At 41.5% G+C, this 15,610-nt stretch overlaps 1 protein-coding gene across 1 annotated transcript; it reads right to left on the bottom strand.

Moving 5' to 3' along the window:
- Positions 1 to 3,462: 3,462 nt before the first annotated feature.
- On the bottom strand, positions 3,463 to 4,788 carry LOC308668585 (D(1) dopamine receptor-like; the record flags this gene model as incomplete). The annotated part of the gene is made up of 1 exon (XM_081328595.1): positions 3,463 to 4,788. One exon carries the CDS (start codon positions 4,786 to 4,788, stop codon positions 3,463 to 3,465), a length of 1,326 nt encoding a protein of 441 aa, XP_081184721.1.
- Positions 4,789 to 15,610: the final 10,822 nt, after the last annotated feature.

Here is a 15,610-nt window from a genome sequence, read left to right as displayed (position 1 = left end):
AACACAATTGTGAGGAAAACCAAAATGGCAAGCAGCATTGTAGTGTCATTTGCCGCAAACATTTTGGTGTGTGTTGGGGGGTAAGCAATGATAGTAACAACAGCAGCAGCAGGAACTCAAGAATATGGAGGTGACTTTGGTTATTCATCCGGATAAGGCAAAATGAAGAATCAGTAAAGATTCTTTTGTTTACTAGAATGTTGTTACTGTGTCCAAAAAGGAGCATAATAAAGCTATCATACACATCTAATTACACTGGATTCCAATAAAAAAGGTACAATTAGGGCAGAATATTTAGCTCATACTGAGCTTTGAAAATGCCTTCTTTAATGTCCAACTGATTTGTCCTCAAAAAGTAATTTATTTTTGATAGAAGATTTTATTTGCCAGGGAGCTGAACAAAAGAAGTGAGAAACAAATAATTACATTTCCTGTATAATCACATTTTCACTGGGATTGATCTTGCCCACTGACTTTATGTCCACAATAACAACAGCATAGAACAGTATCTTATGCAATTGCAAAAGTGTTAAATTACATACAAGCAGTATACTATATTTTCAAACTCATACAAGCATCATACATACAAGCAAATTAGCCAAGTGATTATATTCTGATAATATATTTTAGACTACAGAGATTTATTAAGGAAACCATGTCTGATTTTCTATTATTTAACATTTTAAAAACAATCAAAAGGAATTTAACATTTAGAAATTGTACTGTCTGTGAAAGGTTGGGATGTGAACATTAAAGCTCTTATGCATAAAGAAAATAAGTACCATTAATTTAATAAGAGACATATGGTAAAATATTATTGAGTCTTAACAGTTCTCTCCTAATTAACAGCTAAATTCCTTGGCTACAAAGTGGTAATAGCTGTATCATTTACTTAGACCTACCTGTCCTCTTCACACAAAGCTGCTTTTTGCTAAATTAAACAAACAAAATAAGCAACTGCAAGTGTACATTCTGCCAAGTTCATGTAACAGAGCTTTCAAATTTTATTTCTCTCAATAAAAACAGGCATACCTAATGTATTTATTGGCAGTATGCATTTCAAGCAAAAATCTCTACAGTACACTACTATATCTATTTTTTTATTTTTATACCCAATAAATAATCTGCATGATTTAAACGTTTAAACATATCCTTGGGCCAGATGGAAAGCACTGAATATTGTTCTACTTGGTTACAACCTAAATCTTTGGAAATAAATTAAAGGTTTAATTTAGTACAAATTTGCATAAATCAGTTTAACATTTTGTACGAAATTTCTTATTTCCTTAGATACTCCATCCTGGTCAATGTTCTTTGCAATATACAATAATGGTAATAATAATAACTGAACACAAACAAACAAACTTAACTGGACTGGACTGGAAAGAGAGAGAGAGAGAGAGAGAGAGAGATGATGATGATGATGATGACTATTATATATTATATCCCCATAATAATATTGATAGATCATACCTATCCTGCAGAAATGGAGGCTGAGATTTATTTCAAGTCAAACAAATGGTCAAAGAAAAGCATACATTGGGTATTTATGTAAAATACAGCCAAGAGCAAGAATTGATGGAAGTTAAAACATGAATATTGAAATAATGTAATAAATACACAAACAGAATGCTGGCAAGGAAAATCGATTACATAATCAATTTCTACAAAAGATCAAGGGGAAGGTGGATAAAGATAAAATCTGGCAATGACTTAACAGGAACACGAAAAAAAGAAACTGAAGGCTTGATTTTGGCACCTGAAGAGCAAGCTGTTTGAACTAATACAATCAAGGCTTGAATTGAAAAATCATCAAATGATTTAAAGTGCAGATGGTGCAAAGAGACAGAAGAAACAAAAGATCATAAGATCAAGCAAACTGATTATGAACAATGACACAGTGGCCAAATGATTTAATGTAACACCCATAAAAATGATCATGTGACAGTAATGAAAAATTACTTAGAACATATAATTGAAAAAGTAATAAAAAATTAGCACGTTAAAATATTGTGGGATTTTCAAGTAAAAATAGATAAAGTCTTGGCTTATAACACACCAGATTTAACTGTTTTTGAAAAGAAGAAAGTGTAGATTATTGAGGTCTCAATACCGGGGAATAGTAATAGAAGACAGAACTGAAGAAGTATCAAGATCTGAAAATCAAAGTTGAAAGATTATGGCATAAATCAGCCATGTTGGTACCAGTGATTATCAGTAACTAAGAGCCATACTAAAAAAATCTTGGACAGCACTTAGAAAATCTGTGCGATGACAAAATTTCCATCAGTTCCAAATGGCCACACCATTTGAATCTGCACATGTACTACACCAATATATTAAAGGTAAAGGTAAAGGTTCCCCCGCACATGCGTGCTAGTCGTTTCTGACTCTAAGATTTAAGATTTAAGATTTATTGAGATTTTTATACCTAGGGGCCGGTGCTCATCTCCGTTTCAAAGCCGAAGAGCCAGCGCTTGTCCGAGGACATCTCCGTGGTCATGTGGCCAGCATGACTAGATGCCAAAGGCGCACGGAACGCTGTTACCTTCCCACCGTAGTGGTCCCTATTTTTCTACTTGCATTTTTACGTGCTTTCGAACTGCTAGGTTGGCAGAAGCTGGGACGAGTAACAGGCGCTCACTCTGTTACACGGCACTCGGGATTCGACCCCCCAAACTGCCGACCATCTGATCGACAAGCTCAGCGTCCTAACCCACTGAGCCATCCTAATTCTTGGGAAGAACTCAATGAAAGCCAATAACAGCTAAAGAATTGGTGTATTTACATTCACATAATAATTGACATTTGCCCATCTCAGGTCTATAGGAAGGACTTGATAGGTGGACAGAAATGCAAAATCTAGTCTAAACATCTGGCTGACTGCACAACCAACAATAATTAAAACTCTTCTGCAAAGCCTCCTCCTCTCTGCAGTGCTAAATTCGAACCAGAGCGGTAGCATTTCAAATAAGGATACCTATTCACACATAATCACTTTCCTTACTGGAAACTAGTATGTCAGGAGAAAAGATAAGTTAAAACTCTTTCGTCTGACATTATATGGGAGGAGGAAATGTATGTGTGTATATTTGTACGTGTGTGTGTGCAGTCCACCTTGTAAAAAGTACAAGCTTATCCTCTCAAAGCAACATATCAACTGCTATCCAGAAGCAGTCATACTTAGAAAAGTCAGGGATGATTATGACCACCAATTTAGAGGACCGTGGAAAGGAATTGGCTGTATTCATGGAGCTGCTTAATCCAAATTCAGCAGCCTGTTGGGTTGCTAAATACTTTCTAGAGATAGCCTAGTTCTGCATAGCAGTCACTGCAGAACAGTCCCTTAAGTGTGTCAGTCTCTCATTTTCTTCTTCTTTTCCCTAGAATGTTCTCATATGGTTTTCAGATCTAGGCATATGTGGGCCAGCAGTACCCCTGTGAGATCAGGTTGGGGAGTGTCTAAGTTCCATCATGGGGAACATCCGTTTCCAAAATTAGCTCAGTCTCACACTGAAAGGGGAGCAAAACTGGCATATTGGAACTGCTTCTGTAAGCCCTTGGAGAGGATGGAAGCATCTCTTTCTCAGATATGAGCTTTCCATACTGCTCTTCATTCCCTTGGGTGCTTGCTGTGGAGGGCAGTGGCTCATTCCAAGCTACAACAGCAGATGTGGGTAATGCCAATGGGGAATCTTCATCTTTTCTGTGGGGGTAAGAGGTCAACTCACCGCTCAGATGGACTCTCTGGGTGGCAGAACGGTTGGGGACACAACAAGGAAGATGGTGGCCACCCAACAGGCTCCTGAACGCCCGCTGGAAGTCTACATTGAAAGCGTAGATCACTGGGTTGATGGTGGAGTTGGCCCAGCCAAGCCACATGAAAATATTGAAGATGGGTTGGCTGATGCAGGTCACCTGCTCAGGGCCTCCGTCCTTGGACCCCGAGTCACAAAAGGGCAACAGGCAATTGAGCAAGAAGAACGGCAGCCAGCAGCAGACAAAAACTCCCAAGATGATGGTCAGGGTCTGAAGCAACTTGGTTTCTTTGCACAGTGAGCTACGCAGAGAAGAAACCGGCTCCTTCCCCTTGACCAAGCACAGGCCACCTGCTCTTTCCAGTGAGGAGATGCGACGGATCTGAGCCTTAGCGATGCGAAATATCTGGGCATACATCCCAATCATGACGGAGACGGGAATATAGAAGCTGATCAAGGAGGAGGCAATGGCGTAAGTACGGTTGAGATGAAGGTCACAATGATAGGGAAGCGAGCCAGGGCTCGGCTCAGCGCTGTGCCAGTGGAGGTGGACAGGGATGAAGGAAATGAGGACAGAGAGGGTCCAGGCCAAGGTGATCATCGTGAAGGCCAGGGACGGAGTCATCCGCCTCTCATAGCAGAAGGGGTTGGCAATGGCCCAGTAGCGATCCAGGCTGATGATGCAGAGTTGGAGGATGGAGGCCGTGGAGCACATGATGTCAAAGGCCACCCAGGTGTCACAGAAGGGGCTGCCAAAGAGCCACAGCCCGCCGGCCACTTCCGCGACCGCTTTCCAGGGCATGACCAGCAACCCTACGCAAAGGTCAGACAAGGCCAGCGAGAGCACAAACCAGTTGGTGGCTCTGGTCCGCAGGTGGGGGAACCGGAGGACGGCCAGGCACACCAGACTGTTGCCCAACAGGGTGCTCAGCACCAAGAGCGACAGCAAGCCCCCGGCCAACACCCTCCAGCCACCGAGCGGGCCCCGGGGCTCCCAGGCCTCCTGGCTATGGTTGGAAGCGTTCTCCATCAGGGAGCGGGAAGGTCTTTCCGTTTCTCCGTTTCTCGGCTTCTTCTTTGGGGGAAGGGAAGAAGAAGAAGAAGGAAAAAAAAACTTTCCTGAATCTGGCGCCGCTTGCGGAAGACACCCGGGCAGCGCCTGCCCATCAGCAGCTCCGCAGCGCCGGCAGCTCCGGGGATCGCGCGTCTCTTCGTCGAGTTGCCTCTGATTCCATTGCAAAACTTTCCTGCCTTGCGGGATGCGAGCGAGTCGGCCAGCCCGGCTCGAGATCTGGGTGGATGGGCTTTGAGGAGACGCCCCGGCTCCTTCCCGGCTGAAGGAAGCCGCGGTGGATGCTACAAAATCCGGGGCGCTCTGCAGCTCCCTCGACGCGGAAGGCAAGCAGAGCGAGGCGAGGGCAGGAGCCGGCCCCGTGTGTGATGTACAGACGAACCAGGTTAGCTCTTTGCAGGGGTCTCGTTTGGAAGAGTGGGTGGTGCTCGCCCCAGATCTTTTAGCCAGCTTTCGCTGATGAACGGACGGGGAGAATCTTTCCTTCCCTTCGCCTGGCGGTCCAAACGGCCGGTGCAAAAAGAAAAAGAAAAAGAAAAGACATAAATATAAAATATAATAATAAAAAAAAATTAAAAAAAAATATTAAGGCTTATTCTGGACTCTTTTCTACCCTGAGCCAGCTTCAGACTGAGCTGTTCACAAGCAACATGGTAGGCAGGCAGAAATTCTACCGGTGCAGCTTTCCTCTCTGATAAGGAGGAAGGGGAGACAAGGTTGCTGCCTAATGCACAACTGTAATACCTTACATTAAAAAAAAAATAATAATCCCTAGTGGCCTGAAATGTCTACCGATGCTGAATTTCAAAATGGGGCCCAAAAGTTTAAGCCTGTGAGAAAAGGGCAAACAGTCTAGCAGGGGTAGGCAACCTTGGCTCTTTTATGACTCGTGGACTTCAACTCCCAGAATTCCTGAGCCAGCCGTGCTTTGGAGAATAGCTTGGCTCCCTCTTCTTTGTGGCAGCCTCTGAGATATTGGAACACTGCTATCATGTCACACACAACCCCTAGTCCTTCTCTTCACTAGACTAGACATACCCAGTTCCTGCAACCATTCTTCATATGTTTTCTATTTATGTATTTATGTATTTCCTGTTCTGTATGTAAAAAGTATATAATTTTTTAAAAGATGCAAGTAATGCTAAAAATTTGCCTTCGTTTCATCTCCAATCCACGAGAGACACCTTTTTAGCTATGCTGGTCTTAAAGCAGCATTTTCTCTCTTATTATCAGCCCCATCTAAAGACAACCAGAAAGGGTGTAAAATGCGTTCAGCTTTGCCACTTATTAACTTGCAGCGACCGCGAGTAACAAAATCAGGATAGAGAGGGACAATCAAGAAAGCGAATGTCAGGCTGGTATAATTATCTTCCGAAGGATGGAAGCAATAAAGCCTCCAAATCAAAAGACAAACAACTGAACAGAAGGGCTAACCACAATTCAGGAAACCTTTTTAATCAGATTAACCGCTGTCTCTCCTTTCAAAAGCCACAATTGTACAGATTTAAGCCCGCGGGGTGATTTCAGCGCTGTGATAAGATACACTGATGAATTGGTTGCTTGTGTGTGTGCAGGAGAGAGAGAGAAAGAGAGAGAGACAGATTGATTCCCTTCCTGAGGCTGGTGGCTTATCTCACGCCTGACAATCAAGGCAGGTAACAGCCATTTGTCCGAAATGCTTGAGCAGGGGGTTGGACTAGAAGACCTCCAAGGTCCCTTCCAACTCTGTTATTCTGTTAATTCTGTTATTAACTTCCTATTCAAGGGAACTGCTAGCTTCGCATAGTCTCAGACGCCAATCGATTGGATAAGTGCCTTGGGGTAGGCAACCTTGGCTCTTTTATGACTCGTGGACTTTAACTCCCAGAATTCCCGAGCCAGCCATGCTCCTTTAAGACCAGCCTAGGTAAAAGGTGTCTCTCATGGATTTATTTATTTATTTATTTATTATTTTAATTCCATTTATATCCCGCCCTTCTCCGAAGACTCAGGGCGGCTTACAAACTTAGCAGTAGCCTTCATTCTATGTATATGCCTGCTTATTAGGGCTTTTACACACACCCCAAGCGGCATTATTACAAAGTCAGCTTAATTGCCCCCAACAATCTGGGTCCTCATTTTACCTACCTCGGAAGGATGGAAGGCTGAGTCAACCTTGAGCCTGGTGGGATGCGAACCTGCACTAATTGCAGGCAGCTGGTGTTACTTAAGGAGGCATTAGCCCACTGCTCCACCAAGGATTGGAGATGAAGCGAAGACAATACAATTAATTTTTAGCATCACTTGCATCTTTTAAAAATTTATATACTTTTTGCATACAGAACAGGAAAAACATAAATATATAAATAGAAAACATATGAAAAATGGTTGCAGGAATTGGGTATGTGTAGTTTAATGAAGAGAAGGGTGAGGGGTGACATGATAGCAGTGTTCCAATATCTCAGGGGCTGCCACAAAGAAGAGGGAGCCAAGCTATTCTCCAAAGCACCTGAAAGCAGGACAAGAAGCAACGGATGGAAACTAATCAAGGAGAGAAGCAACCTAGAACTAAGGAGAAACTTCCTGACAGTTAGAACAATTAACCAGTGGAACAACCTGCCTCCAGAGGTGGTGAATGCTCCAACACTGGAAGTTTTTAAGAAGAGACTGGACAGCCATTTGCCTGAAATGGTCTAGGGTTTCCTGCCTGAGCAGGGGGTTGGACTAGATGACCTCCAAGGTCCCTTCCAACTCTATTATTTTGTTATTCTATTAAACGTTTTTAATATTGTATTTGTACACCTCGCAGAATCCCTCTATAAGAGAGATGAGCGGGTTTTAAAAATTTGATAAATAAAGAATTAGCAAATAAATAAATGAAAGAATGAATACATGGAGAGAGAGAGAGAGAGAGAGAGATGGATATATAAATAAATAAATAAATATATGAGGAGACATGGCAGAAAAAGGAGGCTCCAAGGGCAATGCTCTCTCATGGTTAGTGGGATAATCAACAAGTCATATGCAGGAACTTAGAAAACCTGGCCCTATGTCTTGTTCACAGCTTACAACCATGTGCACCTTCTTTACCAGGGCTTGATTGCCATGCCTCGCTTAAACCTTGATTTACTGAGTGAGTCGCTGTTGGCTGTGCGAAGCCACAAATCGTTGCTTCGAATGATAATAGTTGGCTTACAAATTCCAAGTCAAGCCCAAGCCAACCGTGTTGCAAGAGAGAATGATGGGTGAATAAGGCAACATGTGAAAGCAATTCAGAGAGTCTGGCCCCTCCGTTAAAGAGAGGTGCTTGTTTGTTCACGACCTCTTTTCATATTAGATTTATATCCCACCTTTTTTATCAGGAGCTCCTGGAAACCTAGGTAGATCTTTTCTCCTGTTTTCTCCAAAGCAGCAGTCAGTTGAGGTCAGTTGGGCTGAGGGAGAAAGAGACTGCCTTACTCCATAGTCACTCAGGGAGTTTCTGTGGTTGAAGCTGGTCTCAGACTTGCCCTTCCCCACACCTCAAATGTCCCTAAAGGTAAAGGTAAAGGTTCCCCCGCACATGCGTGCTAGTCGTTTTCGACTCTAGGGGCCGGTGCTCATCTCCGTTTCATAGCCGAAGAGCCAGCGTTTGTCCGAGGACGTCTCCGTGGTCATGTGGCCGGCATGACTAGATGCCAAAGGCGCACGGAACGCTGTTACCTTCCCACCGGAGTGGTCCCTATTTTTCTACTTGCCTTTTTACGTGCTTTCGAACTGCTAGGTTGGCAGAAGCTGGGACGAGTAACAGGCGCTCACTCTGTTACGCGGCACTCGGGATTCGACCCGCCAAACTGCCGACCTTCTGATCGACAAGCTCAGCGTCCTAACCCACTGAGCCACCGCGTCCCTATGTGTGCGGTATTAGATAAAAGATTAGCTTTTATTTATTGTGACATATACAGGTAGTCTCAGTTTATGAGCCCAGCCCAGATGAGCCCAAAATTTCTGTTGCTAAGCGAGACATTTGTTAAGTGAATTTTGCCCCATTTTACGACTTTTCTTGCCACAGTTGTTAAGTGAATCACTGCAGTTGTTAAGTAACACGCTGGTTAAGAGAATCTGATTTCCCCGTTGAATTTTGCTGCTCAGAAGGTTTTAAAAGCTGATCACAAGACCCCAGGGACACTGCAACCGTCATAAACATGAGGCAGTTGCCAAGTGTCTGAATGTTGATCACGTGACCATGGGGAACGCTGCAACGGTCGTAAGTGTGAAAAACAGCCGTTAGTCATTTTTTTCCAGTGCCATTGTAACTTTGAACAGTCACTAAATGAACTATGTCGAGAACTATCTGTACTGTATATGATAGTGTGATCTTTTCCAAATCTCCTTGAATATCACATTCAAGAAAGCCTGTGTAAAAGGTTTTCTTCCATGAAATATTGTTGCATATGATATATGGAGACTTTCCTTTGCTGGAGATGATTAACCGGGACAAGAGAATCCTGTCTTAGAGATTATTATTTTTTGCAATTATCTTTGCTGAATCTCTCTAATTAAGATGTTTTATCAAAGATGCCATTTTTATTCCAGACACTATCAATATTAACAACTGATGTTCCATTTAAACAACAACAAAAGCATATTTCTAAGTTTATATGGCAAGAAAAAAGCCCTGAGAATTTAATAGAAATTGTTGCAAGATGCTAATGAAAGAGGTGGTGTTGAGTTACCAGATTTAACACTATACAGGTAGTCCTCAACGTACAACAATTCATTTAGTGACCCTTGAAAGTTACGACGGCACTGAAAAAAAGTGACTTACGACCATTTTTCAGTTACAACCTCTGCAGCGTCCCCATGATCACGTGATCAAAATTGAGATACTTGGCAACTGGTTCATACTTATGACCGTTGCAGCTTCGTGGGGTCACCGTGATCATTTTTTGCAACCTTCTGACAAGCAAAGTCAATGGAAAAGCCAGATTCATTTAACAACCAGGCTACTAACTTGTGGACTGTGGCAAGAAATATCGTAAAATGAGGCAAAACTCACTTAACAAATTCTCACTTAACGACATAAATTTTGGGCTCAGTTGTGGTCATAAGTCAAGGACTAACTGTACTTTGATGCTTGCTGTTTGGTCCGGATGAAAGACTGGTGAATAAGTGGCTATTAGATTTGGAGGGCCATGAATTATAATTTGGACGGCACACCTAGGTTTGGTACCAGAAGCTATGAATGCTCCAACACTGGAAGTTTTTAAGAAGAGACTGGACAGCCATTTGTCTGAAATGGTATAGGGTTTCCTGCCTGAGCAGGGGGTTGGACTAGATGACGTCCAAGATCCCTTCCAACTTTACTATTATGATGAGTCCTTCAGGAGAAGGGTGGTATAGAAATCAAATTATTAAATTATTAAATTAAATTATGATTAAGGTTAAAATAAATGCTGATTTCAAGAATCATTTTGCTAGGGGTGCCATCCTAGGAGTTTGGAATTAATGTAAAATGAGCCTCTTCCACAAGCTTTTGTTTTGTTTTGTTTTGTGTTCAAGAAGAGAAATGATGGTGAGACCAAATTGGGGGGACTTAGGATCAGTTAATATATCTTAGCCATGGTGATCCTACTGTCAAGTTAAAAAAGAATCAGAATCAGAAAGATATGTTTGCCACTGGCCCACATACTTTCAACTTAAGGAAAGATTTAATGTAGACAAGAAAAGCTATGGATCTGAATGTGTAAAAAAGGAATTTGAAATGGCATGTACAGTATTTATTGCTAAGGTTCACAAGATGTTGTAGAAAATGTTTTAGAGATTTTCTTCTCACATTTGCATTTAGAGCTAAAACATACCCATATGAAGTCCAAGGTTCTATTCCATTTCTATGGGGTTTTATCTAGATAGTTCTTAAATATTTTACTACCTTTAGGGCATCTAAATCTAAGATGGCGGCGTCTGGAATGGCTGCGGCTGCATTGGCTCTTGAAGGCGAATAGTTTTGGGAGGGATAGTAAGGGCTATAGGCCACATGATCAGGAAGATTTTAATGTGTTTGAGCAACATGGTGGAACTAAGGTAACATACGACATACGACCAACAATCTTTGCTGGCTTTTGGAACTGTTGGTGAGACCGTTAAAAGTCGTTGGCGCTGTTTGAATTTGTTCTACCAGCAGCAAGATCTGACTGCTGGCCCAGTGATGGATTCTATTGCAAATCAGGGCTGTTTCCAGAGGAGGCAGAGGAGGAGAGGACCTGGAGCTTATGGAGCGAAGGAACTGGATGAGGCTGTCGGCAGGCCCAGAGGAAGAGAGAGAGGCTTTTGGAGGAGTTGGTGGCGGCGGCAGCAGAGTGCTCCAGGGGCGAAAAGAAGCAAGGCCTCTTTAAGGAAAAGGTGGAAGAGTTAGGATCAGAAAAAGAAAAGAAGGCGAGGTTGTCAGAATACAAGCAAATTTGAGGGCTAATCCACATGGAGCCCCATTTCCATCTGTCCTGTTTGCCATCGTTCACTCCCTAGAGACTAAAATGGACAATGTGAAATTTGAGCGGGCCACGAACAAGGAGTATATATTGGAGGTAGTGACCCTTTGAGAGCTGTATGCAATGAAATTTCATTTTGATGTATGCCGATTGGTGTACATTCAAAGTGACAATAAAGTTATCATTATCATTATCTCCAAGGTTTTCGTTCTGGATTTCTCTGTTAGCAATGCGGTAAACATTACAGACTACAGTGTTAGATTTATTCATTTTAGAGCGCTTCCTTTTTTGGTGATCTCACAGATACTTGCCATCCTCACTTCTTTTAACGTTTAGAGCTGTGAAAATTATATGTTGTTCCATGAAAGCTCTTGGCTCTAAATGAAGAAACCAGCTGGCATCCAGGTTGGTAATAACATGTTTTTTTCCCTTTTTAAAAAAAGTATTCCATATTGAATTTTAACATTGCAAATCTAAGCAATCGTTTAAAATGCAAAATAACATTTTCAAAGACCGACCTCTGTTTGAGCTTCTAAGTGCACTAAGCATTTGTCTATTTAAACATTAACCCCATTTCGTTCAATGATTTGCAGAAACCTTTCAAGGCAATCCTTTCTTTTGTTTCTTCATGTGATTTATATTCCATCATTCCCTCCAGGCATGGTGGATACCAAAGAAGCACAATCCCCCAAAAATGAATTTTTAAGCTAACTGATATAAGCTTAAAATAACGAACAATTAAATACGTGCCAACAAGTTACGTCTTTGCATGGAACCGTAGTGGCGCCGTGGTGTGAATGCAGTATTGCAGGCTAACTCTGCCCATTTCCAGGAGTTTGATTCCGATCGGCGATTCAGCCTTTCATCCTTCCGAGGTCGGTAAAATGAGGAGCTAGATTGTTGGGGGCAATATGCCAACGTTGTAAACCACATAGAGAAGACTATAAAACACGGGAAGTGGTATGTAAGTCTCAGTGCTATTGCTATTGCATGTTTTCTTAAGAATTGGGTTTGATGGACTCAAATGGTCTCAGAGATGAAACTACAGGTAGTCCTCGACTTACAACAGTTCATTTAGTGACTGTTTGAAGTTACAATGGCACTGGGAAAAGTGACTTATGACCACTTTTCACACATACAACCATTGCAGCACCTCCATGGTCACATGATCAAAATCCAGATGCTTGGCAACTGACTCCTATTTATGGCGGCTGCAGTGTCCCAGGGTCATGTGATCACCTCTTGCAATCTTTTGAGAAGCAAAGTCAATGGGGAACCCAGATTCACTTAACAACAGTGTGATTAATTTAACAACTAGAGTGATTCATTTAACAACCGTGGCAAGAGATGTTGTAAAATGGGGCAAAACTCGGTTAACAAGTGTTTTATACTTAGTAACATAAATTTTAGGCTCAATTGATGGTCATATATTGAGGACTACCTGTATTTGCAATAGCTTTTTTTTTTACAGAAGTTGACATCTATCAATCATATTACTTTCAAATAGCAGGAAAAAAAGAGAAATATTATGCTCCATTGAGAAATAGATCATCCTCTTTTAGCAACTGCCTTGTTTGGTGTCCATTATGACACTGATGAAAAGTAACTTTATGATCAGTCCTCATATTTATGGCCCTCTGTAAAGGAAAGGAAAGCTGAAGCAAGATCATAAGTACAGTTGTGGTTTCCCTTAGTGAAGAACTGAGTTGCCGATCCCAGCTGTGGCCGCTAAACATCGACTACTGAAGGAAAAATGTAATCATTGTTAATTGAGCCAGATATATAGGAACCTCTTTTCTCTTATAAGGTTCTTGATAGCATTGGACAACGACCCACAGTTTGCATCAGAGAAATCCCAAACTTTTGGAACTAAATGAGCTTCTTCTGCCTGGGGCACACAAAGTAGATTCAAGTACTAGTCACCCTGCAAAAGGCACTGCTTGTATATTTATGAATTTACTTCCACACTTGATATAATCTAGCAATATACTGAGCAAGGAGAAGGCGTATCTTTTTTTGTACAACTGATCCACTGTACCACACTTAATTTGGTATATCTAATAAGGTAATTTAAGATTACAGAAAGAGCACATATATTCATCAATACATTGATCAAGAATGCAGGAGCCTTTGCTGAAACATATTAAACCACTGAATGTCAGGAAACCGCTTGACATATCAAACAGGTCTGGGTAAGGTGTGGTCTTCTGAAGATTTTAGAGCAAACATGTCAAACACAAGGCCCAGGGGCCGGATCCGGCCCGTGAAGTGGTTTCATGTGGCCCGCGAAGCCATCCTGGAAACAGTGAGGGAACGGGTCCCACTGCCTTGGCCCTGGCCCAGAGACCCTCCTCCTGCCAGAGACCCTCAGATCTGTCCCACTCCTGCCCAGGCCCCCATAGGCACCCTTGATGCGAACGATGTAGAGCTGGCCACGCCCACCCAGTAGGCCATACACACTCTAGCCACGCCCACCCAGTAGGCCACACCCACCCTGGCCATACCCACCCAGCCCCTTGAGGGCAACCGCAGTGCTGATGCGGCCCTCAATGAAATTGAGTTTGACACCCCTGTTTTAGAGAAACAACTCGATTCTATATTGAGGACTATAGCGTGGCAAAAAATGTAAAATATAAAAATATTAACACCACGGATGTTAAGGAGTGGCTTTAAAAGATGTATTCTTATTGTTTATTAAAATAGTTCTATTTTCTACAAATGAGAAAATGGAACCCTTAAGTTGATATTAATAGTATGTGGATTTTATTAGTTTTAGTATATTGTGTATTAATTTCACTATTGATCTTCAGTGCTATATTATTATTACTTTATTTATTGTTTATTGTATTTGGTTCTCAATATTTTGCCACTTTATCCAATAGGCCCTCCATTAGAAAACCACACATTGTTCATTCACACTGTAAATGAGATATTAGATTAATTGGTAAATGAAATATTAGAGAAGCGTCTTATACAGGATGGCTGAACAAGATAGCCATGTACTGTATGTTCATGTTTCTGATTCAATATGTAATACCGTATTTTTCTGTCTATGAGATGCACCCTTGTATAAGATGCTCTTGCAGGCGGGTTTCTCTGGGCCGATCAGCTGTTCGGCAGAGCGCCGAACAGCTGAGCCAGCAAATCCGGAAATTTGGCCAGCCGACCATCTTGCCCCCTCCCTCCTCCTGTTAGTGGCATGTCCACAGGGGCTTAACACCTGCACCAGGCAGCATGTAAAGAACCCATGCCCTGGGCTGTGGAGGTTACCATTATTTTTCCACGTATAAGACGCTGCACTTGTATAAGATGCACCTGATTTTTGAATAGGGTGTTTGCAAGAAAAAAATAGCATCTTATATACGGAAAAATATGGTATGCATATTTCATGTCATACTTCGGAGCTGAGAACCTGTGGCTTTCGAGATATTACTAAACTACAAATTCCAGTATCCAAAGCCAGTATGAGAGATTCTGGAAATTGTAATACAACCATCAGTGGAAGGACAATTATTTAGAGTGCTTATGCCTTTCTGTGATAACAGGCCAAAACTATAGGCATGTTAGTGTAATAAAAAAACAACATTAAATGGGGTGTCCTGATATTTTTAATTGGGCCCTCAAGCAATATACTTATTCTATGAAATTCAGATGTTCTTTTCCTCCTTGTCTCTTTCTTGCCATCAGCATCAAACAGGATATCAAAAAAGCCATGGAGTTGGAATGAGGAGGAGGAGAAATCACAGAATATTTTTATTATTGCTCAAGGAACTAAGATGTCAGAAGGAAGTGATAGGGCGTATGATGTTTAGACATACCGTATATGCTGTATCTAAAGATTTCATTTCCATTCCTTCTTCTTTAGTATCTGATTGCTGGCTGTTGTTGAAATCTTAATCTCCAAAGATTTAGAAAAGAATGTTGAGAAAAATGTTCAAGTAAGGCCAGCATATTTACAAGAATAAACCATTACTTAAAATAATGTTTGTTGTGAGGCTTTGTTAGGCTGTAAGTATATTGTGCATTTTTAAAAATGTGTAACGTAAAATCTATGAAATATAGAAAAAGGTTTTGCAAATAATATTGTAATATATAGAGTTCACTGCTGGGAAAATAAAATCTCCGAGGATTTGCTTTGCAAAGTAGTATTTTTTTAAACTCGTCCAATTAAGCCTTTGCTCAGGTGTTTCCTTTTTTAAAGCTCTGTTATTTTACTGATCATAAATGTAGGAGTTTTGCTAAAGTCCTGAACAATCTTCTAAGTCTTTTTGAGAATAATAGATTACCTCATTAAAACTGAACAAATAAATATAGGCCACAGGGGTGACTAAGCA

The sequence above is a fragment of the Vipera berus genome (assembly GCF_964194415.1).
Source record: "Vipera berus genome assembly, chromosome: 5".
NCBI classification, from domain to species: domain Eukaryota; kingdom Metazoa; phylum Chordata; class Lepidosauria; order Squamata; family Viperidae; genus Vipera; species Vipera berus.
This window is presented reverse-complemented; position numbering and strand designations above follow the sequence as displayed.